This window comes from Epinephelus lanceolatus, chromosome 19, assembly GCF_041903045.1.
Source record: "Epinephelus lanceolatus isolate andai-2023 chromosome 19, ASM4190304v1, whole genome shotgun sequence".
Lineage (NCBI taxonomy): Eukaryota > Metazoa > Chordata > Actinopteri > Perciformes > Serranidae > Epinephelus > Epinephelus lanceolatus.
The window spans coordinates 19,414,121-19,441,451 of record NC_135752.1 but is presented as its reverse complement, the minus strand read 5'-3'; the positions used below and the strand labels follow the sequence as shown (position 1 = coordinate 19,441,451).

General features: G+C 40.9%; 1 protein-coding gene across 2 annotated transcripts; it reads right to left on the bottom strand.

The window, feature by feature from the left end:
• Positions 1-1,049: 1,049 nt before the first annotated feature.
• LOC117270113 (nipped-B-like protein B) lies at positions 1,050-27,331 on the bottom strand. 2 transcript variants are annotated; one of them, XM_033647580.2, is made up of 47 exons: positions 26,955-27,331; positions 25,515-25,663; positions 24,779-24,944; positions 23,999-24,099; positions 21,113-21,221; positions 20,879-21,027; positions 19,169-19,287; positions 18,980-19,070; positions 18,335-18,850; positions 16,599-18,248; positions 16,285-16,371; positions 15,997-16,131; positions 15,118-15,189; positions 14,935-15,024; positions 14,741-14,841; positions 14,568-14,654; positions 14,236-14,461; positions 13,823-13,974; positions 13,638-13,718; positions 13,414-13,514; positions 12,471-12,600; positions 12,307-12,389; positions 12,020-12,152; positions 11,762-11,905; positions 11,573-11,662; positions 11,082-11,287; positions 10,878-10,980; positions 10,688-10,786; positions 10,316-10,462; positions 9,822-9,956; positions 9,597-9,695; positions 9,426-9,479; positions 9,226-9,334; positions 8,994-9,130; positions 7,817-7,957; positions 7,586-7,679; positions 7,138-7,292; positions 6,205-6,295; positions 5,907-6,080; positions 5,595-5,785; positions 5,341-5,448; positions 4,802-5,002; positions 4,525-4,671; positions 3,908-4,323; positions 3,625-3,799; positions 2,408-2,596; positions 1,050-2,080 (listed from the first exon to the last, which is right to left on the bottom strand). In XM_033647580.2, the coding sequence occupies exons 2-47, from the start codon at positions 25,576-25,578 to the stop codon at positions 1,721-1,723; spliced, it is 8,208 nt and encodes a 2,735-aa protein (XP_033503471.2). In that variant the 5' UTR covers positions 25,579-25,663; positions 26,955-27,331; the 3' UTR covers positions 1,050-1,720. The 2 variants fall into 2 exon arrangements, with proteins under 2 accessions (XP_033503471.2, XP_078018210.1); XM_078162084.1 differs by lacking the exon at positions 26,955-27,331 and adding an exon at positions 26,753-26,929.

The following is a 27,331-nucleotide window of genomic DNA, read 5'->3' as shown; positions in this document are numbered from 1 at the left end:
ATTTGAACAGTAAGAAAAGTATATCCACCATACATCTTTATAACCAGCTGTTTGGTGGTTTGTTACATGATTTTAAAATGCTGTCTCTGTTTGTCGTTTTTATTTCTTTTGTCCTTATTGTTCAATCTTAATCTATCTCGACTTTGATAATATGCGGTTTCTACGTTTGACACTGTAACATTTACCTTGTTCAATTAAGTTGAATAAAAAAAGAAATGAATGAAATAAACAATAAAATAAATAAAACAACCAAAAATGCATTTTACTGGACTGGTTGCCTTAGTATGCAGCAAAAAGATATTGTCTTTTCATTCTTACATTATCCAATAGAATATATGTCTTTATTTTCAATTAATTCTTTTTTTTTTATCATTGTAGCAGCTAAAGAAGAAAAATATGATTCCCTTAACAAGACCTATGATATTTTGCAATACTTTGATATGTTATGGTAAATGCGCATGATTTGAAATCATTTTTTATCTATTTGATACTATCAAACACTTGATGCATTCCTGTACTTCAAAAAGCATGTGACATGTGACCAACCACCACAAGGGGCATTCTTGATGAAATGAATGCGGGTCGGCTTGGTTTCACACAGGAACAGATAGTACAGGACACGTGTGCTTGCAGCTTAAACTGCATGTATTTAAATTTACCATTTCCACCAAAATGCAACAAATCTTTAGGCGAAGAGAGAAACTGTGCACATCAACCATCAGTGTGGGGTGAGGTCCGAGATATTTTATATTATATATTAAGTGCACATCCTCAAAACTAGAATTACAATGGCAAGATAATCCTTGGGGTTTATTTGTTCCAGCAAATGTCGTGTAGTCAGGAGAGACTTAAAGTAAGTGACAGGAAAATATCTGGTATTATTTCTTCTGCTATCCAGACAGAACTGGCAAAAATTGCTTCACTCCCTGATCTCTGTCACACAGGTGAATCACAGTATAGCCAAAAGAAAAAGAAAAAAAAAAGATGAGCCTGATGATTGTGAAAATGATGCTAAATATTCTGAGGCGAGGAAAAAAAGCGCGAACAAGTAAAGAAGACGTAAGAAAATTTTATTGCAGTATTTGTTCCACCAGAAGAGCGGGGGATCACTTTTTTCTTGCTCTGTGTTCTATAACATCAAAATCTATATTAAAAACAATATAACTTCCCCTGCATATAGGCACAGATACTGCACTGCTCTTAACATAAATAAATCATATCAAAGATACTCCATTACACAGTGTGGGTAAACAACAAAATGATAAACAAAACAAGAAAAAAAAAAGGAAAGTTAAAACTTGTTGGAGCTCAGGTCAAGTGAATAAATCCATCTGGTGCTAGTTTAAACTCCAAAAACACTTTATTAAGAACATCATCAATACACTAATTTCCAACATTCAGTTTATTTTTTTACAGAATTATGTTCAGATATAAACATGTGTTTAGTTAAACTATGATACAGTGGGAGTAAAAATCAAACAACGAAGTTGCTGCACAACAGCGAAGGAACTCCCACACAATGTTTTCCCAAACATTTCCTTCTTATGTTTTTCTTGTGTTTAACTTAAACATGTCTGTGGTCAAACAGATCAGTGTTCACAATACTCTTCCTCCATCTGGTCCTTTAATCTAAAGAGGTTTTGTTTTCTCTCTGTAACATATTGGTTCCACATAGATTTGGGCTGTGAGGGGTTTCTGTCTGAGTAATGTTGGTTAACTCTTAGTCCCCGTCCTTGGCGGCGTATAGTGCCCGTAACGTCTGTGCCACTTTGTTCGTCAGCTTGTTTCCACTTGTCAAAGATATTTTCTTGTAAATAATGTCTGACTCCTTGATAGTGTCAACCCAAGGCACCTTTTTGCGACCGTCCCGTTTCTTTACCTCGGCCCAGGGCCCAGAGTAAGATCCAGTCATCCAGTGTATACTGTAGCCAGTTTTGATCCTCTGGATGACCCTGGCAATCTGTGGTCTGTCCTTGTATTTGGGACAGCAGATGGCGATGACGTCCATGGCCTTCACTCTCTCGTTCATGTGACCTGTATCCTCCGGGGGCTCCCTGCCTTTCCTTGGTTTCCGTTGTGGCTAGAAGAAGCACAGCGTGACAGACATGAACAAACTTTTTATACAGGAAGCACTGCACAGAAATCTTCCAGACATTCTCCATGTTGCGATGATGTGCGAACAGCAGCTCTCTCTGAAACTTAAAATCCATGAAAACCATTATGATGTTTGTGGAGGTGAGAGGCATTAGAAGGTCATATAATTTCATACTGACATCCTGTATAGCTTTACAGTATATTAATTTATATTAAAGAAGGTAAGTCATCTTCTCTTCTCTTACTTGTGAACCCTAAATAACTCTCAAGAAAGTCTATGCGTAATCACTACTCTGAGGATTTTAATTCCTACCGCAGGGGGATCTTCCTCCTCACTCTCCTCCTCATCTGTCTCCACTGGAGCAGCGTGATTATTGTGGTTGTGGTTCAAAGGTTTCGGGCCTTTCAACAGTGAAGTAATGGCTTTGTTTCTGGCGTTGGCACTCGCTTCACCCTCCTCGTCCTCTTCGTCACGATCCAAGTGCTCCATCAGTACCTTGAACTAAGAGATACAAGCAGACATGTTCCGAAGACAATCAGAGACAGCATGTTTAGAAATCCCTATAAGTCAGAAGTTGTGTTTACTGGGGACCGATCGCAAATACTAAATGTATCCAAGTGTGCATTTTCTGTTATTATTGTGGGTCTAATGACTGTCTGTCAAGTTATTCTAAGACACTGGAAGACAACAAAGGCCCAGGCACTGAAAGAATGAGTTAATGCAATGGTGGAAATAGCATCTTATGAATGTATGCTCAGTAGAATAAACAACGATCAGGAGAAAGGAGTATCTCCTTGGGAGCCATTATGGACTCATATCAAAATGGAAGATAAGCCTACATAATTATGAACTTGCTCTGTGATTATGTGACCCTGTGGAGTGATGTATGAGGACATATGTGTGACATGTTGTTAGTTTGTTTTCTTCTCTATCCCTCCAGACTTATTTGTTAATTTTTCTTCATGTACTGGAGTCCACCTCCATATTATAAAAACTACACGCCTTGTATTCTTGTATGCCTAGAAAATAAAATACGTATACCATGTACCGAGCCTTTCAAACCAGTAAAAACCTCAATTATAAAAATTCAGATCAAGTTTTGTTTTCAGGTCTTGTACCTGAGTAGGATGCCATAACAGCTTCAGTCACATCAGCAGACTGGTTTAATGTGATGCATGAAATATTTGTAATAAAAAAAATAACATTTCCTCTGAGACTCAAGACAGATATGTTTGATAAATGCTAGAATGGATAGATTGAGTCTATCAGGCTATATAAAACAGACTTCCCTGTCTACGTTACACACAAACACTTTCCCTTTCTTTCCTCTTTGTTCTCTTTTTGTTTATTTTGATTAAAAAACTTAAATGTATAATGTGAGATGCTTTGTAATCGTTGACTTTGTACTCAAATAAAAAGAAAATATATTAAAAACAAAAGAAAACAAAAAAAAAACACAGACATATTCCTCATATTCCTGAGACTGAAATAATACAAAATAAACTCAAAGCACAGTGCCGAATGCTTACGTCCAAATACTGTTTCACAATATGCCTCTTTGTCTCATGGCTTAGCTCCATGTTGGCGAGGTTGTTCTTCAGGTAATCCAGTGTCTGACGCGGGTTGAAGTGCACCTTAGATTTCCTGTTCACTGCCTTGTCGTATACTTTGGCAGACTCCGTTGGGGAATATTTCTGGATTTTGCTGCGATGCAAACACAAAGTTCAGTTACGTTTTTGTCACGTAAGTAACTGTACTATAAAGAAATAATTAAGGGAAGATCTGTTGACTGGTATTTGTGATGTGGCCTACCTGTCTGAGAAGCCATAGAGATTCTTCAGATGTTGCTTCAGCATCAGCAGCAGCAGGATAGCCTGTGAAGCACTGGCGAAGTCCAGCAGAGGGTTAGGGTTTTCGGGTAGGCGGTCCATCAGTGCATCCTCATCTTCGGAGTCGGATTCAGAAGCAGCGGCTTTCTTTTGCCTGTGGACCACCTCCTCTTCCTCATCGCTGCTGCTGGAAGTGCTACTGCTCTGCTCAGATTCCTCGTCTTCATCCTCATCGTCACCGTCCTCGTCATCATCTGAGCTGTATTTTCTCCTCTGTGGCTTCTTCTTCTTCTTCTTCTTCTTCTTCTTTTTCTTTTTTGTCTTTGACTTCTTTTCTGTTTTCGTCTCCTTTTCGGTCTTGGTCTTCTTTTCCTGCTGTACGGTCTGTTTCTGTAAAGACTGCATAGAGAACAAAACCATTTAAACGTAGAGCAAATATACATCAGATACTAGGATTGGGCAATATGGCTTATAAATATTATCAAAATGTTTTCATATACTCCTAATGCATATTTTACGCAAACTTTGATTTTCATCTCATGATAAAAAATAACATCTAAGAGCAAAAAGTCACACATAGAATCAAACAAATTTCCTCACCTCCTTGAAAGACTGGAGCAGGTTGCTTCCAGAGACAGACAGAGCAATATCTACATGATGCATGATGAAAAGAGGCTCCTCCTGGGTCTGGTAGGGGAAGCAGGCCAAGTTGTCTGCTATGAACAACAGCATGTTCACCTCTGTTTTCTGCAGGGGGACAAAGTGTAAAACATCACAGCTCTAATCAGCTGTTCCAGCAGTGAAGCTTGAGCAGCGAGTGGTTAGAGACACACAAACCTGCAAAACAACACACAGTGAGGGAGAGAGGTGAACTTACGCAGCTGTCATCAAACAGGTTGAGCAGCGAAATGAGGAAAGCACGTCTATGTTGTCGGTTCCCTCGGACCAGAGTGTAGAGATGAGAGCAGAGAGCAGAGTCCGAGTCGTCGTGACGGAAACCTCGGATCACTGCGCTTTTGGATCCGTTTATAGCCTGCTGCACCTGGTGAGACATCTTCAACCCTGCTACGGCCTTCATCTGCAAATTCAAAAAATGATGATGGTTGAAATCTTTTTGATAAATAAGACTTGAAGCCTGTATTTTATTTTTTATCAGACCTACAAAGTGTAGGGTCAAAAGTTAAATGACAGTACAGCAGTTGTTTTGTTTGTCACAACAAAATAAAATTAAAGAAATACATTTTTGTGTAACTTTGGGGCTTCTGTGTGAGTGAAAAAGCAAATTTTCCCTCCTCATAGCATTCAGTGTTTAGAAGGGCCCGCTGTGTCAAAATATATAACACCAGTGCCCACAGATGCATTCAAAGCAACACTTTCACACCTAGGCTGGCGATTGTAAACCCACAATCCACTCACATGGATGAAGCCTGAATATTTCTTGTCGATCTCCACCAGCTGTTGATCGGCCTTGTTCTTCATGGTTGGCTCAGGGTCTGTTCCCATGGCGATCAAGAAGGGCACACACTAAAAAACAAAACAAAACAAAGAAATGGTTCTAAATCTGTGAACAGCTCATGGTGCATTCAAGACAGCAAAGAATCTCGTCGCTATGAGATAAAACGTACTGCATATCTTGCTGTTGCTATGCTGGAGTGACACAATGAACATACCTGTACAGGATGGATGAGGCCCTGGTTGAGAGTCAGTGAAATGACGTTCAGGGCAAAGTGTCGAACAGTGGACTGCGAGTGGAAGAAGGACTCCAGTACCTGCTTCAGGTAAATCTGCATTATGGAGCTGCTCATGCCTGAAGAGATGTCTCCCATTTCTTTCAGATCCTCCTGCTTGGATTGGTTCTTCCCTGTATAAGAAAATGACATCACGTTGATCAGTCTACGAATGTTCTACACGACTGACTGCTGAATATACAGCAACAATTTGAGGCAGTAACACAACACATGAGGCAAATTTGTCAAACTCACATTCGCGATCGGCCTCCTGCATTCGGGAGTCCTCCTCTTGCAGATATGTCTGCAGGTTTTTTAGCACTTGGATCTTCAGGCTGACTGAACTGTTTTCATCTGACAGGGTATTGTTATACAGAACCTTCACGTCCTGCACGAACATGAGCTCTGGGTGCATGATGAACTGGAAGCCTTGACACAATGGAAATAGTTTAAATACACATGTCAAACACGGGCAAATAAAAAGATCTGAAGAAATTACGGTTCAAATACAGTGATTGCATTTTATGTTAGTCTGAGATGAGGTGCGACATACCTAAACCAATGATGGCCTTGATCTGGACCTCCTCTTCCTCGTGAGTGGTGAAGTACAGCAGAAGGTCCAACACTTTGTCTTTGATGACGATCTAAGAGACAGGGAGAGAGACAGTGAGTCAAGCATCAGAACAGTTTGTACAGTAGTGTTGCACGATATACTGGTAACAACGGTAGACCGTGGTACTAAAACACCACGGTACATATGATACCATAATGTTGGAGTACCGTAGTACTATGGTGCCTCACGGTACCACCACTGTGGGATAAGTTCAAAGTCCAATTGCAAGATGGTGAGTGTCCATGCGCCGTCCAATAACGGCGCGTGCTGTCCACCTGGCACTCTGGTTTGTTTTCCAGTGACATTTCAGGTATTAGCTGAGCTATTGAGTATATTTAAGCGGTCACAGTTATTATTTATTTCTTTTTACTTGGGGGCTAGATTTGTTTATATATGCTACAGTGACTTGTTTTCCACTGTATTTAAGTGTTAAAGTGTTAAATAAGTTAACAAAGCTCTAGGCTGCGAGCATTTTACTCGCATTTGCAACTAAAAATAGTCTTGTGCGAGCAAAAGAAATCATTCAGGAGCATGCTGTGCGAGTACAGATTTCAACCAGCAGCAGAAACGAAAGGCGAATCCTGCCGGTTGTGGGTTGAATGCGGGTCACAGCTCCAGGTCCAATAATTTCCTCTTCGGTGTCATGACTGCCCAGAAGTATCTGAACAGCCGAGCCATAGCGGTATGTGACGTGTCAGAGGAGAAACGAGCCCAAAAGGCACATCTGCCTAATTTTTGCTGTGGTATCGTGATACTACTCAGAACCGTGATACTTCCACTGGTATCGGACCGTGGGTCCCAATTTTGGTACCGTGACAACACTATTGTACAGTAGTCCTGCACACACAGTTTAAGCAGACTGCTGGTGTTTACCTTGTTGGTACCCTTGAACTCCTCCTGGTCAAAATCAAAGTGTCGACAGAGAGCCCCCACAGTGAACAGTGAGCGCAGCAGAGTGGGTTTGTTAGCAGCTAGAGTGGAGCTGTTGGGGTCCTCTTGGTGCTGGGTCTTCAGTTTTGCCAGAGCTCCTGTAGAATGATACACGGGGCAATGAAAATTAACTTTTGCTCTTCTTGTTACACGGTGAACTATCAAAGAATCAGGACAATAAAACAATATTCGGTGTGTTCTCAGCAAGAGCATAGTTTAACTTTTAATTTGAAGGTGAAAGAACAGGTTAACAATTACAAACCTTTCGTGTGCATGTGCTTAAAATATTGGTGTATTTTAGATTTAGCCTTTTTCATATTAAGATACATAAAAACTCTGGTATAAGAAAATGTATCTTTATGTAAAAATGTATGTACAACATAAGCCTTACCATAGTAGCGATTGAAACAAGCCCAAACAAACTTGTAGTTGTGTGTGACCTTGTTGACAACAGCACCGAGACAGCTCACACAGTGCTGTACAACCTGAGAAACAGACAAAACAAATCACATCACGCTCAAATCGAATCTGTACACTCAGAGCAGGAGTTTCACTTTCACGCTGTTGGTGGGTTGCTGTTATTTTAGGTATCTGTGAGCACTAAGCTGTAAATGACACTCACCGTCATGCCATATTTGATGATGAGCTTCATCAGGTCTTCTTCTATGGTGGTGAGGAAAGTCTCACTTGGCTGCTCCATCAGAGGCACAACCAGCTCCAGGATCTTTGCCACGTTACAGATCACCATGAAGTCATTCTGAGTCTGAAATTACAATACAGAGACAGCTGCACAGTCAAAAGCTAAGCTGGAAAATGACTTTATGAACCACTATTAACGACTACTGCTTTATTAATTATACTCCTCCTCTCAGCTCCTGAATGTGTATATTTCTTTAAGATCATCTGAATGTAACCGTAAAATTGTGTGGTTGATCTTACTCATTTGTTCCAATAAAAACATCTGAGCTTAAATTGTGACACGTACAGTGTTTGGAAGTGTGTTCCAGTGAGCTCCAATAAACCTCTACATGTTTGTGGTCACACAAGTAGGCACTTGACTACTCACAAAAAAAGAGAGTGTGGGTATTGGGATGGACCTTGTCTGCGTCCAGACCTTTGAATCCGCCCACTCCACCAAGTTTGAGTTAAATGATTCGTGTGACATTGTAAAACAAAACAGCAGTTTCTCGGTTAAAGTAAAAAACAAACTATGAGTGCTGCAGGAGGACTCAATTAGCAATCAGTGCGGGACTAACACTGTCAAGGTGAAGTCAAGCCATGTCGAGTGGTGTGCTGGAGCTCTTGAGGATTATTAACAACAAGTGCGAGCATTACAGACTAGATAGATGCTGCTATTGAGGCTGTTCTAAATCAACAATAACATCAACATTGTAGTTTGTTTTACTTTGCTCCTCTCCACTGTTGAAACCCCAGTAAAACAGGTATGTTAGCATGGCTATGTGTCAGTGTGGACCTAAAATTACATTTCAGGCAGATACATGGTTGTCTAGTGACTGGTTAGGGAAAATCGAATCCTCCTCCCCAACAGAAATCATTTAGAGTGGATGCAATGTCAGCCTGAAGATGGAAACAGAGTGTTATGAGTTGACAGCTGTCTGACATAACAAGGATGGACCCTGCGTGATTTCATGTAGCTGCCACTAGATGGCCCTATAACACAACATAAAAGTTGGTATTCAATTCTGCACCAGACACATCAGATGATTTCCTATTCCCATTCTTTCAGACAGGTAAAAAATAATATAGACTTAGACAGAACAAAATTGCTTTGTACTTACATTGCACTTGGTGGTCAAGTAGGGCTGCATAGTCATGGCATGTTTGACCATTAACTGTGCTCGGATCTTGCTGAACAGGTAGAGAGTGGTGATGCATGCTACCAGACGACCTGAGTTGACCCCTTTGTCCTCACAGTCTGGAATGCAAACACATAGCACGGTTAAGTTTAACACAATAATAATGTAATAAGAATTATTACAGCAAACGTACGATTACCTTTATTCTTATTACCTGCGAGAGACTCCTCATATTTCAGTATGTGTTCCACTAGATTGTCCACCAACTGAACGCAGGCCTTCTTGGCAGGTTTGTACGAAGCTTGCTCTTCTGACTTCAGCAGCTAAACAGATGCCATGCATAAGTTAAATAAGATGCCTGACAAAATATGCACATGCCATCTATCATAAGGACACACAAGTTAAACAACTCACATTTTGGAGAAGCTGCTCAAACCAGTCGTAGCCTGAATCTTTGCATGCCGACACCTGGGATGGAATGAAAACATTGCACGAGATAGATTAGGACAAGATGAAACATTGTGTGTTTCTGATTTGAATGATGATGGTGCCAAAAGATTTGTCACAACCCAAGGTAGTACGCACCACATCTGTGATGTTCAGGATCTTTCTGGTCATGGCGTCTTTGTCGTGACTGGGTGTGGGAGTGAACCAGATTTTCTGGAATGTCTCATTCACAAGTTTCTGTATGGGAAAAGATATTTATGTGTTTAATCTGTATATCAAAAGCTAAAAACTGTTACTTGTAAGCGGCATTCACACACACACACACACACACACACACACACACACACACAAATAAACACCAACCTTGATCCCCTCTTCATCGTTGACCCTCCGGATCATCTTGACACACATTTCAGTGATCTTGTGGAAATCCGGCTGTTCCAGGCAAATATCCCTCAAGATCTTGATGACCCTCTTTCTCACACTAATTCCTGTATCCTGTTGGGAAAAAAGGTACAAGTACAGCTCAATATAAAGAGGAGGACATTCCTCAATGGCAATTTCAACTTTCAACTGGTTGCAGTTCTTCATTTGGTCTTTAGGTGGCAGTGTGGGGGAAAAGATGAATTAACCTCAGCTGAACTTCTGCACTTTAAATGACCTTTTTGGTCAGCGTTTACTAAAGTCAAAGGTGAAGTTCCACTTGAGTTTGTCTTAATTTAGAGTAGCCTGTTCCTCTCCACAAGCTGCTCAGAGGGCACTTGATGGGACCGAATCAATTTTAACTTTAACCCTATGAATAAAAAATTGTTAAATTTTTTGAAAAAAGACGTAGAGAGGGAAGCTTAAGAAATTACCAGTATCCTTTCAATGAGCATGTCGTAGTACTGCTCAATGAGCTCCGGTCGACTAAGCACAAAACGGCCGAGGAGCTCCACAGCTGCTTCTCGCACGCTGGTAGAGTTGTCCATGAGGCGACAGTGAACCCCTCGCTGCATATCCAGCTGCAAGGCAAATAGGGGAAATTAGTCAAGCACAGATGAACATTACTGAATGTTATGGCTGCTGTTGTGACTATGGTAAACTGGCCTAATTGCCTAGTAATGCCACAACACCACCCTAGCACACAGGCTATAACAAGCTCTTCTAAAAAAAAAAGAAAAAATAGTGTTAGCGTTTTCATTCCACTGGTTTAAGACATGTGCAGCAGCCAATACAAGATGATTTACCCGAGAAAGGATACTCGGATCCACAGCAACTACTTCAGACAGACACTTCATGGCTTTAGTTCTGACTGCGATGGCACTTTCACCCAGCACTCTCAGAATCTATACAAGAGAGACAGCAAGAGGAAAAAGTTAGCGACAGCCAACATAATATAATGTTTCACAGACATTTTCTTTGACTGAATCCTCTTACCTGTGATAAATAGATATCAAAGCTCTGTGCAAACGGCCTCATGGAGGCCAGATATCTGACAATCAGACACGAGTCCTCATAGTCTACTGTGTCAGAGTTTATCCTGAAATAAAAATGAGGAGGATCGTTTTAATACCAGGATTGGTGAACGAGTCAAACAGCGTAACAAATCGATGCACTGATCCAGAGTGAAGTAGTATCTACCCCAGAGAACTGGACTGTGATGTCTTGATGACCTTGCGGAGAAATTTCTTTCGGCTATCGGCCCTCTGCACAATCTCCTCAGCTGAGTCAACGTCCATGGAATGATGTCGACCTTTCAAGTCCTCATCATCTTGGGACTTCATCGCTTTCTCTGCCTCACTTATGGCGTCCCTGAACCACTGGGCAATGTAAAACTTCCTGGCAAACTGTATGAAAGAAATGCATATGTTTGTTATGAAAATTGCTGAACATTTAAAAGCATACTATTCAGTATAATACCACTTTGACACCAAGGTACCCAGTTAAACCCGTGCCTTTGCCTACCAGCAATATCCCTCTGTCAAGCCCTATGAGAGCTTCAAGTAACAGGAGCACTATGGCTGCATATTACCACATGTAAACACTGAGCATCCACTCCTTAGGGACCCATAAATGTGACCATAATGATTTCTGTAAATACACAGCTTCGTATCTGGAAATTAAGTGCTCACCACTAGAGATGGATCTGTCTCAGCGTTCTCATCGAGGTAGTCCAGCAAGGCCCTCTGGAGTTGCTGGATCTCATCATCACTTCGCTGAGTCTGTGAGGAGATCAATAAGCCAGGAGCATCTCAGAAGCAGCTCAACATCACTATTCATTTACATGTGTTTAGATGTGTTAAAATAATTATCTAGTCTACCTTTCTGAGGATGCGGTCGACAGCCTTTTGGTCCATGTTGCTAGAGACAGCGTCTTTACGCAGACGAGAAGCGACGGTGCCGAGGTAGTCCAGTGATGCCACCCTGAGTGCCATTTCTGTCTGCTTGTTACTGAACTGGTGCACCTGGGGCAAAACAAGTGGAGGACAAATGGCACAACAAAAGCAAACACATAAGCAGCTGTTTCTTCTGGACAGATGATTTGTGATAGGACCTTTGAAGTGAGTGATGCTACTCACCAACAGCCGGCCTAGTAAACTGAGCAGCAGTTCAGCTGCAGGCCACTCGGGCCTGTTGACTGTAGACAGCAGGTCATGAACAAAGTTCTCAAACAGAGGTCTGTAGTCTTCCTCTCCCTGCTTACTACCACACCTGAAATATACAAAATACACTATTTCATTATCATATGTATTTGAACATTAATTTAGTTAATATTACAGCCTGTTCCACAGCAGAAGACGGTGTACTCTCTCAGGACACTCAAGTGTAAAAGTCCCTTTAAGCAGTCTACAGACCAGTGACTTACTTCTTGAGAAACACTGACAGGAAGTTCTGTGCTGTCCTCATGGCAGTTCCGTAAGAGTTTGTGATGAAGGTATCTTTATCCACCTAAAAAAAGTACCCAAATTTCTGAATCCAAACATCTTTTCGGATAAGTACGTTTTAAATTGGTTACATCCTTGTAATTACCTTCTTGTTATGTTCATCCTCTGGGTCCCTATCTGAGGGAAGGTGTACAACACACTGGATGAGCTGAAGCACCAGTGCCGTCACCATCTGGATATACACAGGCTCTTCATCCGAATCACTACTGTTTAGCCTGGTGAGTATAAGACATAAGTGTTGTCAGGTTTACTGCAACATATCCTTGTACCTAAACTGCAGAACAGGTTGTTTGCCAGTGATTCTCAAAATGATAGACAATATATGACTGTTGAAGGGTGCCAGCAACAGGTGCAAGCACTTAGAGAACTGGAGTTACATCCAGTAACTGGTATTAACTTAACTATTATACTATATACAGAGTGGGAATGTTGTCTTGGGCCCTACACCCAGAGTGCAGCCACAGAAATACAACAAACAACATATTACATGGACAATCAACATTATACCCAATATAGCAAAAGGAAACACAAAAAGATGAATAAACAGAAAACATCATACCCCAAAAATACCTATATAAAAATGCAAATCAGCAAATCGTCATAATCCAATCTAGTTCTGGCTTTATCTGCCATTGTTAAAAGCTTTATAGATAGAGGTATTGCTTTATAGATAGAGGTATTGCATGCCAAAATTTGACTTTTGGTTTAACTCCGGACAGGAACAGCAGTCTCCTGGGTAAAAGTCCTGTACTTGTTTGACCCATCCATCCACCCCGACCTCGTCCCTGTGCAGACATTGTCATCTGACTTCCTCCTTTGCTCCCATCACAGTTACTATGACCACTGGAGGTCCCTGCCTAGCAGTTCATGTAAATATAGGTCGTAATAAGCTGCTTGCACAAACGACCTATTCGGCCATTTTTTGGAGGAGGATGGTGTGGTTTACTGTGTGACGCTGCGGATTTCAACGACCAACTTCTTCATTTGTGTAATTTTAATAAGCAAATATTTCCATAATATGTAGTTACCAAAAGTTCCTGAGGCTACGTTTATTAGTAGGCAGTCTGGCCAGGGAGGTGAAGATCTCTTCAAGAATGAGCTGCCTGTGCTTCTCGTAACGAGAGAAAACCTGAAGGAAAGTTAAAAGCAAAGGGCTTAATCAAAACATTATAAAGACGCTGTGCAGGAGCATACCTTAAAACAAATTATAAAATAATGTGTAAATTGCATGCCAATTTTTTGCACGACTTACTGCTGTCACTAGTGAGATGGCACATAACTGCAGCTCACTGACATTCTCCACGAAAAAAGGTGTAATACCCAAGGTGGACACCTAAGAGTCAGACACAAAAGCAGTCAGGAATGTTAGAATTCAAGGGTCAAAAGTTAAACATGGTCATGAACCTAGATGACGTACCACCAGATAAAGAGTCTCACCTGGAGAATAGTGATGTCAGTTAGCAGCTGGATCTCCAGGAGCTCAGAGAGGTTGCTGACTATATCACACACTTTGTTGTAGAGCGTGACAACCACCTTCTGTTTATGGGGGGCACCCTTTGCTCTCTTTGACTTTGAAGAATGCGTGCCACCTTAGGTCAGGAAGATAAAAGGAAAATAAGAGTTGAATAAAATATAGGTAAACCACTTTAAACATGAGCAGCAACATACCAATTTCAAACCTATTTAGAGCTATTTTTAGTAAGTGCATAGATAATTTAGACCAGCGTGGACCAGCATAAGCACTGTACTAAAATGCAAAATTTTGCACACACAAAAACAGCTTCTTGAAATTAAGATTCTTGCCATATTTTGCAGAACTACTTAAAAGAACCGAAGAAAACTGTGCTGACCTCCATCAGCTCTGTATGACCGGTCATACTGAGGATACAAAGAGTTTTGCAGATGGTACTTGGTGTACTGCAATACCCTCTCAATGACATCCTCTATATAAACAGCCTTGGGCATGCGTGGAGACGTCATGATGTTGAGCGCAGTCAGACAGGCATCAGCAGACTTAGCAACCCGCTCCATGATAAGGTCACGCCACAACCGCTCCTCATCCATGGAATCATTATCCTACAGATTTAAAAGATAGTAAAAAAGTAATCAAACAATAGATTTACTGAAAATTTCCAAAAGAACAATTGGTATGAAAAAGAATAATATCCGGCTGGTAACTTACATGATTCATTAGTGTGGAAAGTTTGACACTGTCCTGAATGTTCTTCTCCAGGATATTCAACATTTTCACCAGTTTATCAGACGGAAACTATGGACCAAACAAATTATGGTTACTTTAACAATGATGTGAATTGAATGTAACCATGTGACAGTGTACAAACATACTCCTCTCACCTTGTTAAAGATGCGCATAGCTTTGAGCTTAGCAGAATCGCTGCCTAGCTCGCTCAACTGGTGCTTTCCAAGCAAGAGCTCTTTAGGTATCTCATCATCATCTGTTTGAGGGCACAAAATTATAATGTTAACATTTTTCACCTCAACACTTCAACAAATGCAACTTTGGAAACCATACAGCACTTGATGTTTACCTGCAGCAGTGAGGTCCACGTCCTCAAGGCTCTCAAGAATGTTGTCCACGTTGGCGGTGAATCTCTTAAAGGTGGAGGAGTCCATCATTTCTGGGAATCAAATGTAAAGAAATTGATTAATAAAAGCATTTAGATTTAAAATGCATTCATATTATAAAAGATCTTAATGTGGTGAAACAATACCCTCTGGTGTCATCTTGGAATCATACACGATCCTGTTTTTCTGTTTCTCCTTCTTCTTCCATTTTCTGGCAGCTGAACAACAAGAAAACAACATTAGTTAAATCCTTGACAGCAGGAACTCACCCTCAAGCAACTGAATATTTAATAGAAAAAGACATGAGTGTCATAATCCAGCTATCCAGGGAATTGGCCCGACTGATCACTGGTTTTGAATGGCACTAATCTGAATGACAGCCATCAGAAACAGTGATCACAAATTTTGCACTGTCTGACACAATTAACATTGTAGGTAATAACTGAAATAAAATAATTTTTGCCTTCTTAGAGACAAATAAAATAAAAACACTACCACATTTACAGTGTTACTACAGCTTGAGGCAAGTTAGATTTAAGACTTTCATAATGCCACTCAGAATGAAATTCAAGTTTAGCAAAATTAAAGAGGAAATAAAACATGTATCAACATCAATTACTTAGGGTTAGGGATAATTTTACCCAGTTGTTTGTTGTAACAGAGAACAGAATTTTTTTTTGTCTTGTGGCGGAGACGATGGTAGACCAAAACTGGGAAGTACCTGAAATTACTTGCCAATTTTCTGTTTCTCACTACTGTGCAGGTGGGATTTCACTGCCTTGATTCCTATCGTGCAATTATTGTGAGATCAACATTAGACAAAAACGATTTATAAAATCATTTGTCCCATGTCTTAGCATTTTTAAGACTTCTGATTGAGTTAGGACATTTAATACCAATTACAGACTTATTTTCACATTAATCCAATGCCTTTTAAGACATTTTAAGGATTCTTGGGAACCCTGCATTTAGAAATATTTTTCTTTTGCCTATGCTCCCTTGCAAGCCGATGCAAGAAGGCTCACCATCATTCAGGCTTGGTGGTGGAGAGCCTTCATTGTCATCACTTGAGTTCCATCCACGGCGACGGCTACCGGACCCCTTGCGAGCATCATTCTTCCATGTCTTGTCGCGATCTTTCTTGTACCTTTTCTTTGCAGCTGTAACAATAACAAAGACGGCGTAAATCTTGAGGATTGCATGGTACATTAATATTTCATCAAAAGTGGAGACAGTGTGGTGGTTTTGGTAGATTTTGTATTAGTCTGATGTGTTTGTGGTAATATGTAAATTGTTTTAGGTTAACTACTGACACTCATATTCAGAGTCATCAGAATCATCATCTTCATCCGACTCAGCATACTTGGATTTCTTACTGATCATATGGTGCTTTCGTTTCTCTGTAAGCATAAGAGATGAGTTAGTTTTCAGCACAGAATTCTCTATACTTCAAAGGAAGATACAATCAGTAACTCGTTAATCCACAGTGATATATTAAAATTAATGACTTGGATTCCTGAAACAGTGGTTTTAAGTACATAAACAATCCATAAACTGGGCAGTCTCATTGCACATATCAATCCCCTACAGTTTTGCATACATATCAAATAAACAAAGTAAATCATACCTCCTCTGGATCTGGAGCTTTGAGCAAGCCTGCTTTCCTGAATGATGCTTTTGACCTCATCAATACTGAGTCTGTTGACCACAACGACAGGCTTAGCTCTTTTGTTCAGGTTCTCTACCAGTGACACTCTCTCCAGCCTGACCAGGGGTTCTTTCCAGCCCTCTAACATTTTGCTTGGAATCTGGGGACCTTTGTCTTTCCCGTCCCGTTTCAGTTTGGGAATCACAAAGTTCTTCAGACTTCCTGACTTGCCACCTAGCAGGTATGAGGGGAACTCGCTAAGTTTTGTCTCAAAAGACTGCTGCTTGTTTCCAGGTTGGCAGCTGATGCTGTCATCCCCACTTTTGCTCTCTTTCTTATTTTGGGAATTTTGAAGGCTGGAGCTCTCTGTACTCTGTCGACCATTGAGGTCAGTGGATTTTCTGCTTCCGTCTTGCCTCACTCTTGGGCTGTCAGGTTTAGTATGCCGGTCAGGAGAGTGTCTGTTGCAGTTTTCCCTTGACGTCTTGTGCTTCCTTTCCCTGTCTCTATCTCTGTTCTTATCCCTATCTTTATCTTTTTCTTTATCTTTGTCCTTATCCCTATCTTTATCTTTTTCTTTATCTTTGTCCTTATCTCTATCTCTATCCTTATCTCTTTCTCTATCCTTATCTCTATCTCTATCCTTATCTCTTTCTCTATCTTTTTCTTTAACTCTATCTCTGTCCTTGTCCCTTTCCTTGTCTTTTTCTCTATCTCTGTCCTTATCTCTTTCTCTATCTTTTTCTCTATCTCTCGCTCTGTTCTTATCCTTTTCTCTATCTCTGTCCTTATGCCTATCTCTATCTTTTTCATTTTCTCTATCTCTGTCCTTATCTCTATCTTTTTCATTTTCTCTATCTCTGTCCTTATCTCTATCTTTATCTCTATCACTGACCTTATCCCTTTCTCTATCTTTACCTCTATCACTGTCCTTATCTCTTTCTCCATCTTTATCTCTGTCTCTCACCTTATCCTTTTCTCTATTATTATCTCTCTCCTTATCCCTTTCTCTATCCCTGACTTTCTTCTCTCCATGTCTGGTGTTACGCTCCACCTTGCTCGTGGTTTTCGGTGTCTCGGGTTGGCTGACATGGGCTCGGTGACTGTTGTGGTTCTTGTCCTCTTGGTGGCGCGAGTCTGAATGCTTGTCATGTTTTTGCCGTGGCATGTCTGGCTGTCTGTCGTCCAAGTGTTCCTTCACAGTGACAGTTTTGCTGTCATGTCTGCGTTTGGATTCGCGCCGACTGTCCTGCTTCTGTTTGGGGGTGTCTGGCTGCCCATCCGACCCGGACTTCCTGGGGTTGTCAGCGTGCTGTTTGATGATACCAGGTCTGTTTTCAACATCTTTGTCTGCCTTTTCATCAGTCTTTGACTTAAGGCGCCTTAGGTGTTCCTCACACAACTGCTGCGCTTCCAAGACCACTACCGGCTGCCCTATGACTCTGCCAGCTTGCTGCAGATCAATACTGACCATCAGAGCAGGCCGACTGGCACCATTACTTGCAGAATTCGTCTTCTTGGGTGTCAACTTGCTGTCAGTGTTGCCCCCTTGCACAGTTGGCCCGTCACTTGCCTCAGCTCCAGATTCCTGAGGATACGAGTCTTGCTTCCGTTTCTTCAGTGGCTTATCTATGATAAAGAAACATGAAGCTTAGACCTACAAACCAAAACAAATCTAGGTCATGGCAAAAATGCAAAAGGCCACAGGGCAATACCTTTATCCTGGACTTCTTTAGACCATCGTTCACTGGCTGTCTCACGTTCTATTCTCTCAATCTCTGCAAGTGTGTCCATCTCAGCATCGTCAAACACAACCCCACTGATGACTCCAGACTCCTTAATACTTGGCTGAAAAGGAACCGACTGGCAGTTTGCCTGCTCCTCAGCACCTAACTTGTGTGACAAGTCCTGAGCAGTCCTTGACAACTGATTATTATTACTCATTAAATCAGTTTCGGGATCTGAGTCGACACGTGGCCTGGGAGGAAGGTCTCCAGCTTGATCCATGTCTGAAAACCTAACTCGCGATAGTTTTAAAGTCAGCCTGGTGGACTGTTTTGATGGAGAACTAACAATGTCATACGAGGCGTTTTTGTCCATCTCCGCATTGTCTTCTTTACTCCTGTCTCTATGCTTCTTTTTGCGGTCAGCAGCAGTGAGGAGCAGTTCAGGCGCTGCACCTGGCGGCACATCAGGCGGAGGGGACTGCATGATAAGCGGAGGTCTGGACCCTGTTTAAACACAAACAAATTCAAGAAAAAAGTGAGTGCCAGGCAGTAAATCTTGGCACAACATTGTGTGTACAATGGTGCATTATTTGTGATCCAGAAAAGAAGAATGTTGTTGCTAAGAACGCATACTTTTTGCAGTCTCTTCACTCTCAGCAGGAGAACACACAGACTGTGGTGATTTAACTGGAAACGTGGCAGCCCTCATGGAGGGGTCATTCTCCTGTTGGAAAACAAGACATTTATCATCACTTTTTCATCACTTTTAACAGTCGCCATCTGCTGAGGTCCAGTTCAAAATATCTTGATTCTCTGCATTACCTCATTTCCAAGTCTGTGAGCCATGTCGATGTAGTCTTCATCGGAGCCTAGTCTCGCATTATGATTTGATGAAGTACTTGATAGCTGACCAGAGACCTTGTTGTCATGGATATTTCTAACTAAAACAGAGAGCAAAATAAAATATCCAGTTAAATTATTTGTGATGTGAAATGCTTCACGTCTCGCTGAGAGATAGATGACCTCTTTTCCAACTTAACAGACAGCTGCAGTGATATTGGGATGTATGCTTCCTGAATTCCTCGTAAAATAAAATCTGAAAAGAAAACGCAGTAAACTCATTATTGACGGGTCAGGGGGAGACACTGTTATTTTCCCTGATAATGTCACATTGTAAACAACAAATTAGTGCTGAAATCATAGAAACAGCAGCATTGCACGACTTTACTTATTTTGAAAGTATTTCATGTCACAGAGAGAGAGAGAACTGACAGAGAACATTGTGACTGAATGTTATAAATATACTGTTGGTGACGTGTTGGTGTTTTTGTTCAAGTCCTCTGCACCGACACCTTCCCACCCGCCCTCATCCCCAGCTCTCTGAAGCTCTGAGCACCAGGGTATTGTGGCAAAGGCAGTGGTGTAAGCAGCAAGGCATAAAGGTCCCAGGAACGGCCAGTAGACTATAATCTTGTATTTCTAGGTTCATTGAAATTACCCAATTTCCCAAATATGTAGTTAATTAATACAGAGATCCCTGTAGTCTTATGATGCAACATCTCCTGTGACAGCAGATACTGTACTGACCCATGTCAATGATGACCCAACAATGCTTTTCTATCCAGGGGACTCCCCTTGTTGAAAAAATAGCTTCACTAAAGAACAAATTTTACTATCGTCATGGGCATATATCTTACGCAAGACAAGATCCTGTTATGTTCATAATCTCACTGAGTGAAAGAGAACATAAAAAATCTTTTGAGGGAGAAAGAGAATAAACATATTTCTCAAAATGTTTAACTATTAAATTCATACAGTAGCGTATTTACATTTTTATGTATTTGATTTACTTGATAAATACTGGGTAGACGATTTGGTGACCACCAGTGGGTGCCGGGGCATCACTACATTGAAAACCTATCAACATCACTGCAGCTGTAATTTCACCATGTAACAGAAAGTTTTAGCTTGACAACTTACTCTCCACCACGCAACTGTGTATTAAAATTGGTTAGGTGAAGCAATTTGCTTGTGGCCAGTTAAGTTAAAAAGCAACCATTCTGGCAGAGTCATTTTAAAAAGAACTGTCTTGTTTTAGCCAGAATGCTTGAGTAACATATTAATCAAGATTATTACTCAAAATCGACACATTGTCAACATAACTGCACCTCAGACTTAAGACAGTTTTTACTGGTCTTTTAGCAAGCCTGGGCATGCCTTTACAAGTTATTGATTTATAACAGCTTCTAGTGTCCAAACCATCTTGTTTCCTGCTCAGTTTTCCCTCTATACATGCACACCCTCAGTGTGTGCATTTCTTTGGCCGTGATATTTTAACCTGCTCAAACACGAACATGCAATTGCTGCAGGAACATACAGACAAAAATGCACTACGCAGTTCTCATCTTGTCGAATACTGTCCACCTTGACTTGTGTTAAGGCAGCAACAACTCTTCTACCTTATTCAAACATTTGCTACTTGTTGTTCCTCTGAGAGGTGTGGTAGCCAGCTAATGGCTGTACTGTACTTACCTTGCTGTGTCTGTTGGTGTTGAGAATAAGTGGGTGGATTGTACTGCATGTAGTCCGCAGGACTCTGAGGGGTATAGGGACTAGGTATAGGACTGTTCTGCTGGGGTACGAACCGAGCACCTGATCCAGACTGTGGGGATGTAAAGCATCTGTGAAGGAGGAAGAAGTAGTCTTAGTAGAAATTCAGATACTTCTGTGCTTTCATCATCTGGCTGTATGCTGGCAGTGCCTTACCCAGGGGAGCTCTGAGGGACAGTGGTTTGCTGATAGTTTGATCCTGGACTCCCATGCACCTGATTCTGAGACATCTTATACTGTTGCATCATTGGCTGCTGCATTACACCTAAGGGATACGGATAACAAAAACAATGATTATTAAGGTCATACTAATGAGAAGCTGAACATACACAATTCCGTATGGCGTTCTCGCCCATGTGCCTCAGGAATGTAAACTTAGTGATACAGAGGTACATATCTGATCTACACTTGTTGAAATAAGGTAGCTTAGTCAAACAAAATATTCAAAAATTAGATAGAATAACATTGCCAGATTATCAACAGTCTCCAGCCCACACCATCTACTCAATACAGCAATACTGGGTAATACTAATAAGCTACAATCTTATAAATCCTACTTTCCCTTTTCTCATTAACAGTGTGTCAGAAAGGTGTTTCTAATATCCTGCCCCCCTGATTTGTGTACTGTAAACTGTAAAAGGGGGTGGATATAACATTGCAAATGGTAGCTTTCAGTATAATGCCACACCACCACCATCACCATTATGTGCAGCCACAACAATGACTATAGAGTTGAATCAAAAACAAAGCTAACAAAAACAACAAAACATTAGAAGCTCAAAAGAAAAAAAAATGATTTGTTGCATTGTATTATAATTGCCTCAATCATCTATTATGGTTATCTGTACAAACAATGAACTGGTTACTCAGTGTATATTTGCAAAATTTCAGTCACATATACACGCTTGAATGGTTATTTTTAGTTGCAAAATAACCATTTGCATAACAATGACTCAGTGATTTACCTTTAATTTGTGAAGAAAACTGTTTTTCTGACATGCCTCCACTGTCTTAAGTGTTGTGTGACAGTTTGTAGACAATGCTAATTCATGAAGAATGTTTGACAGTTTTTGGATTCTCCGTTCACCATGGAGGCATGCGAGAAACAAGTTTTCTTCATAAATTCAAGGTAACACACAGTGAGTAACTGATATTCAAATGGTCATTTAGAGGTATTTTAATGTATATATATTTCAAAACAAAGTAGCATGATTTATGATGTTAGTATGATAATAGTACCAATGATATGATAATCATATCACATGGTGAGGTACTTCACAAGGCCAAAACTACTGTTTCTGTATTGCAGGCTTCATCTAGTATACTCAAATGTGTCACCACAAAAACTACTTGGAGTTCAGGGTGATAAAGGAGGAGGTTATAGCTGCAGGAGAATGGTGAGTTTACCCAGGTACAAGGTTATGCACATCCAGTCTAGTAACAAGTACACATTGAGCACATCTCTGGAGCAGCATTTCACCAGATCAGAAGCACTAAATTCCCAATACTGGCCAAAATGCCACAAATAATGATTTCACTCAGCTTCACCAGGCTCATGTATGACTGTTAATGAATAATCTTTGATTAATCATCTTTGATGATATATTTTTATGGGCTGAGTATGCGGTCACTACCAGAAACGCTTGGGGTTTATTTTTTGTGACATTTCTAATGTTCATCTTGCAGTTGCCAGCACATCTAGGTCCCACTGTCGTAGAGTCTAGTACATAGTGTGCACACAGCTTTTCTGTCTTTTTGCCTCTTTGGCACACCTAATGAGTCAATATGAAAGTGTTTATGCAAACTATATACTTATAATTATCTGTAATTGCAAGCTAGTGCAGCTGTTCATAAAACTAGACAGCTTTCCTGAACAAAGGTTAAAAGACAAATATGCAACTGTTTATGGCAATTAGTGACATCATGTATGATAGCAAAACAAATACAGCTAAGCCTTCAAGAGCTGTGTATTGGTTTCATGCTAAATATATTTTCTAAAAAAATTCCAATGCTAAATATTGTGTGACGTGCACTTATACTTGTCGGCAAACTATAAACCATTGATTTATATTCGGATGGGAAAAAACGTTATCTAACAAGCTGTGCTTCCAACACTAAGTGGAATTGTACAAGAAACTTTGATTGCACTCATGGAGATTTTAAAAGAGGCAAAGAGATTAATAGCAGATTTTATCTTTGTGTTTAGTAAAGACAGACATTTAAAGGGTTGGCTGAGCTAAACAACCGAGATTTCTTCCTCCTCCCTAAAACAATGGAGGTGAATGGAAGTCCATGTTGGTGCTGACCACACTGGAAAATGACAAAAACTCAACAGTGAGGCACCCCCATATTTAAGTTAAGCTTAAGATGCTGACCCTGAAACACAACTTCCCCAGTTTAAGTCTGGCTGGGGACATTTGTTGCATCTCTCTTGGCTCATTTCCTCTGTTACTCTCTCTACTGGTGCTGTCTAATAAAAGCAGAAAATGCCCCACAACACAATTAAAAAAACAAGAGCAGTGTGTTTTTCCAGAAACAATGTCTTGGTTACACTGGATAATCCAAACTCTGTGCTGTGAACAGTTTTAAATGGAACTACTTTCTATTTTTGTCATTCCCATAATTAGAAGCCGAAAAAATCCGACTTATTACAGTATAAAAAATGCAGGTGGAACTAATAACAGCAAAGATGGCCAAGTTCCAGTAATTACTCCAATTCAATACAATAATAAAGATGGTATTATTTTCACTTCTGTTTTACAGTTCCAAAGGTCTGCTGTGAAAAAGTTTTATTGAAATTAAGTTTACAACAAGGACTTTCCCTCGTGCAATGGTCGTGCTGAGTTTGGGAATCACTAGTGTAGTGAAATTAGGCACAAGCAGCACCTCTGAACCAGGATATGCACAGGTGAAGAACTAGTTACACTGAAAACAAAGTGTATAGCCAGTGGAAGAGCATGTACTGGGCTCAACTGCAGAGTCAACAGCAATGACTCCACCTTTCCTCCTTACAACCCCAAACCTTGCACTGGGTTGACATACTTTTGTCCCTGAAGATTTTGGGGTTCCTGGACAGCAAAGTTTGGAGAAGCATTGGCATGTCACCCTCGGGCTCATCATTCCCCAAGTTGTCCTTCAACTCTCTGGAAAGCAAACAAAAGCATAGTTCAGAGTCATATTGCAGAAAGTAGCTGCCCACTGGGCCTGAATGCAGTTTTAACAAATGCATTCTGATACCATCCAGTCTCAATTAACATTTTCACTGGAGTTTAGATTAACTCTTCATGACTGTGACAACCCTGTGAAAATTGATAATTACCACAGCATGAACATTTGCTTGTCTACAGAACTGAAAAAGCAGTGCAACCAGATGTAAAATCTCACTGCATGTGCACATCTCCTCTTCTCCTTGACTGCCTGTGCGATATTTACACATCCATTTAAAAAATGGTTTTAAGTTTCAATTAAATAAAACATTTGTTTCAACAAAAAAAAAAACCTTCTGTTTCCATTCTTTTAAGAGTCATTGTAACTGCTAATAATAATAATAATAATAATAATAATAATTTTGTAATACAGCAAACCATGATACTGACAATCTGTGCTATTTTCTGAGATGATTATCATACCATGAAAATTTCATACCATTGCAACACTGCTGACAACAACATAGACTTAACAGTGATTTCTTCCCCAAATCAAAACTAGTTTTAGAGTCAGCACACCTTTGTGAACTTACTGTAGTGGCTGTTGCCAAGTTTTCTTCTCCTAAATTTCAATTCTCTGAAGATGCTGTGGAAAAAACCAGTGAGTGCTACTCACATGTGTTCAGTGGAGACCTGGTTAAGGCTATGTGCCAGCTGAGTCACCAGATTCTCGTCCCGACACACCAGCAGGCTGCTGACCTCTTCGGAGATCCTTCCATTGTAGAGCAGACTCTTAGCAGTGGTGGCAGGGAGAGGAGAAGGCAAGGGCAGCTGGTTCAACACTAAAAGGATGATGGACAGACGAGTTAGGTTGGCTGGAAAATGAAAGGGAGCAGGATGGGAAAAAAATATATAAAAGAGAACTGTTTGGAAAAAGATGCATGACATGACAAAATGTGTGTGTGTAAGGATTTAAAATTTGAAACATGAAACTGGCCCACATTGTATGGTAGTAATAGCAAACTTATAATGCAATCATTGCATTTTCTTTTGGTGTTTACAACATTTTTTTTATCAGAATAAACATGTTGATCCTAATAAATACAATTTTGCTGCAAGAAATCTTTGTGAAATGTATAATGCTTCATTGTTTTGATTTTTTGTTCGAGGTTTGTGAGCCTACAACTTCCCATCTTCAGGAACATGAGCCACTTCACTTCTGTCTGCTGTGAAATCACCAGTAGTGAGAAGCATCACAATTACCACTATTTAGCTTTTTGTGTAACTACACATTACACTCGAAGCACTAGAACACTACTCATAGTATAATATTAGCCTTGCCACATCTTGGTTTCAAATGTTAGCGTTTAGGGTGCGTGAACAGCATTAGAGAGAGATGATGTTGCACTTACAGTCTGTCAGGCTAGCAATTCCAGCAAGAGTAGTGATGGGAACATGAGGCATATCACCATTCATGCTGAAGATGAGGTCAAGAGGTCGTGTCACTGCACAGGCTGCTCAATATCACCAATCTCTTCCTATTCCTCACATCTCCAAAATGCTGCAGAGACAAAAAAAAAAGTGGGAACAGACACTTTTATCAGAATGTTCACCGTCAGCAAGGTATAGATGTCAATACATGCAGCACTGCCTATATTATGATTATGAGCATTAAGAAATAGCTAAATGTTTCCAGTATAGCTACAGTCTGGGATGGGGATTTTAAAATGTGTCAGCTCATGAGTGTGCATTATTACACTGCCAACATAACTGCACCTCTGACGTAGACAGTTTATACCGGCCTTATAGCAAGACTGGGCATGCCTTTACAAATCATTGATTTTTAGCAGCTTCTGGTACCCAAACCATCTTGTCCCCTGCTTCGTTCACCTCCATACATACACAGCATCAGTGTGCGCATATTTCAACCTGCTCAAGTCGAAAATGCAATTGCTAAAGCAACATACAATGAACAATGTTAACGTTAGCTCTCATACGAATGAAGTATGTCGTGCATTGTAAGTAGTTAAGACTCCAGTGGGGACAAATCTAGCTAACGTTAGCTACCTGATACAATTAATGATAAAAAGTTACAACCATTTTGCCTTTTTTGCCTCTATGCATGAACTCAACCGTCAGCTTGTGAGCTTTTCATATTCATAGCCGTAGCTGACACCTTCTAACAAAAGGGAATACAGAGAAGCTTGTAGTTAGCTTTATCTCAAATTATTTCTTTTGTTACAGTGTCAGTTAAGGTTTCCGGGGCTGTCCAAACACACAACAGCGACATTAGCTTATCTTAACACCGGGCTGTGACTGTATTATTACTCGTTTATTATTATCTCTGTGTTGTTGACACTTGCTAAGAGGACTAGCAGCGTAGCAACGTCTGTAAAAAGTGACTAAAATCAACTCGGTGTTAGCCGGCTAGCAACAACTGGAGATGTAGTTAGCTAACGTATGCTAACTGGCAAAGGTATATCTGGAACTTGCCTAAGCTAGCATCACCGGGAGTGCATCAAGCCCGGTTAGCCTGCTCTGTGTCGCTCTTTTTATCGCTCGGGTCGTGTATGGGTTTCGATTTTCACCTCACACTCACTATGGCCTTCATCGACGCATCTCTAGCTCACAAAGAGGACCACGGACTTGCCTTAGGAAGCGTAACCCCGACCCGACGCCAGGGAGGCGGGGGTACAAAGCAAAGACCCCATCACAAATCAAAATTATCCACTTGGCTGATCCCGTTAACGATTCCCAACAGCTGCCCGACGTGTCTGACAAACCGGAAACACCCGGGAAGGTAAACAATTTGTCTGAATAGACGTTGTTATTGTTGAATCTGGCTTATTTACCTCTGGATGTGATGAGAAAGAGAAGTGGTTCTGGTGGAGGAGGAGGAGGTGGAGGAGGAGGAGGAGGGGGAGGAGCAGGAGCAGGAGTAGGATGGCAGCTGGAGCTGGAGAAGAGTCTCTAGCTCCCTCTCCGTCCCACCGTTCAAACAGCTCCTTCGAGTAAGCAGCTAACACAACGGCAGCACTCGTCGGGAGGACCGCGGGGATTTCTCGTTTCTCACGGCGAGCATGTCTACAAGGAGGGGGGAGAGCATCCCCTCAAATCGGCCTCACCAGGCGACGGTTTTATCAGGGCATCGATTAATTTTCGAGGGTGAAAACAATCATGGATCAGAGAAAAAGGGGGATCCACATTGTCTACCCCCCCACACCAGTCT

Bases quoted from the DNA above. Each gene is read 5' to 3' on its own strand.
- LOC117270113 (XM_033647580.2), bottom strand. From the start codon at position 25,578: ATGAATGGTGATATGCCTCATGTTCCCATCACTACTCTTGCTGGAATT. The intron at 2,597-3,624 runs GTAAGCATTCGG...TGTATCTCTTAG, and splicing joins TTGTGAAACAGTATTTGGAC to TTCAAGGTACTGATGGAGCA. The intron at 2,081-2,407 runs GTAGGAATTAAA...TGCTTCTTCTAG, and splicing joins AGGAGGAAGATCCCCCTGCG to CCACAACGGAAACCAAGGAA.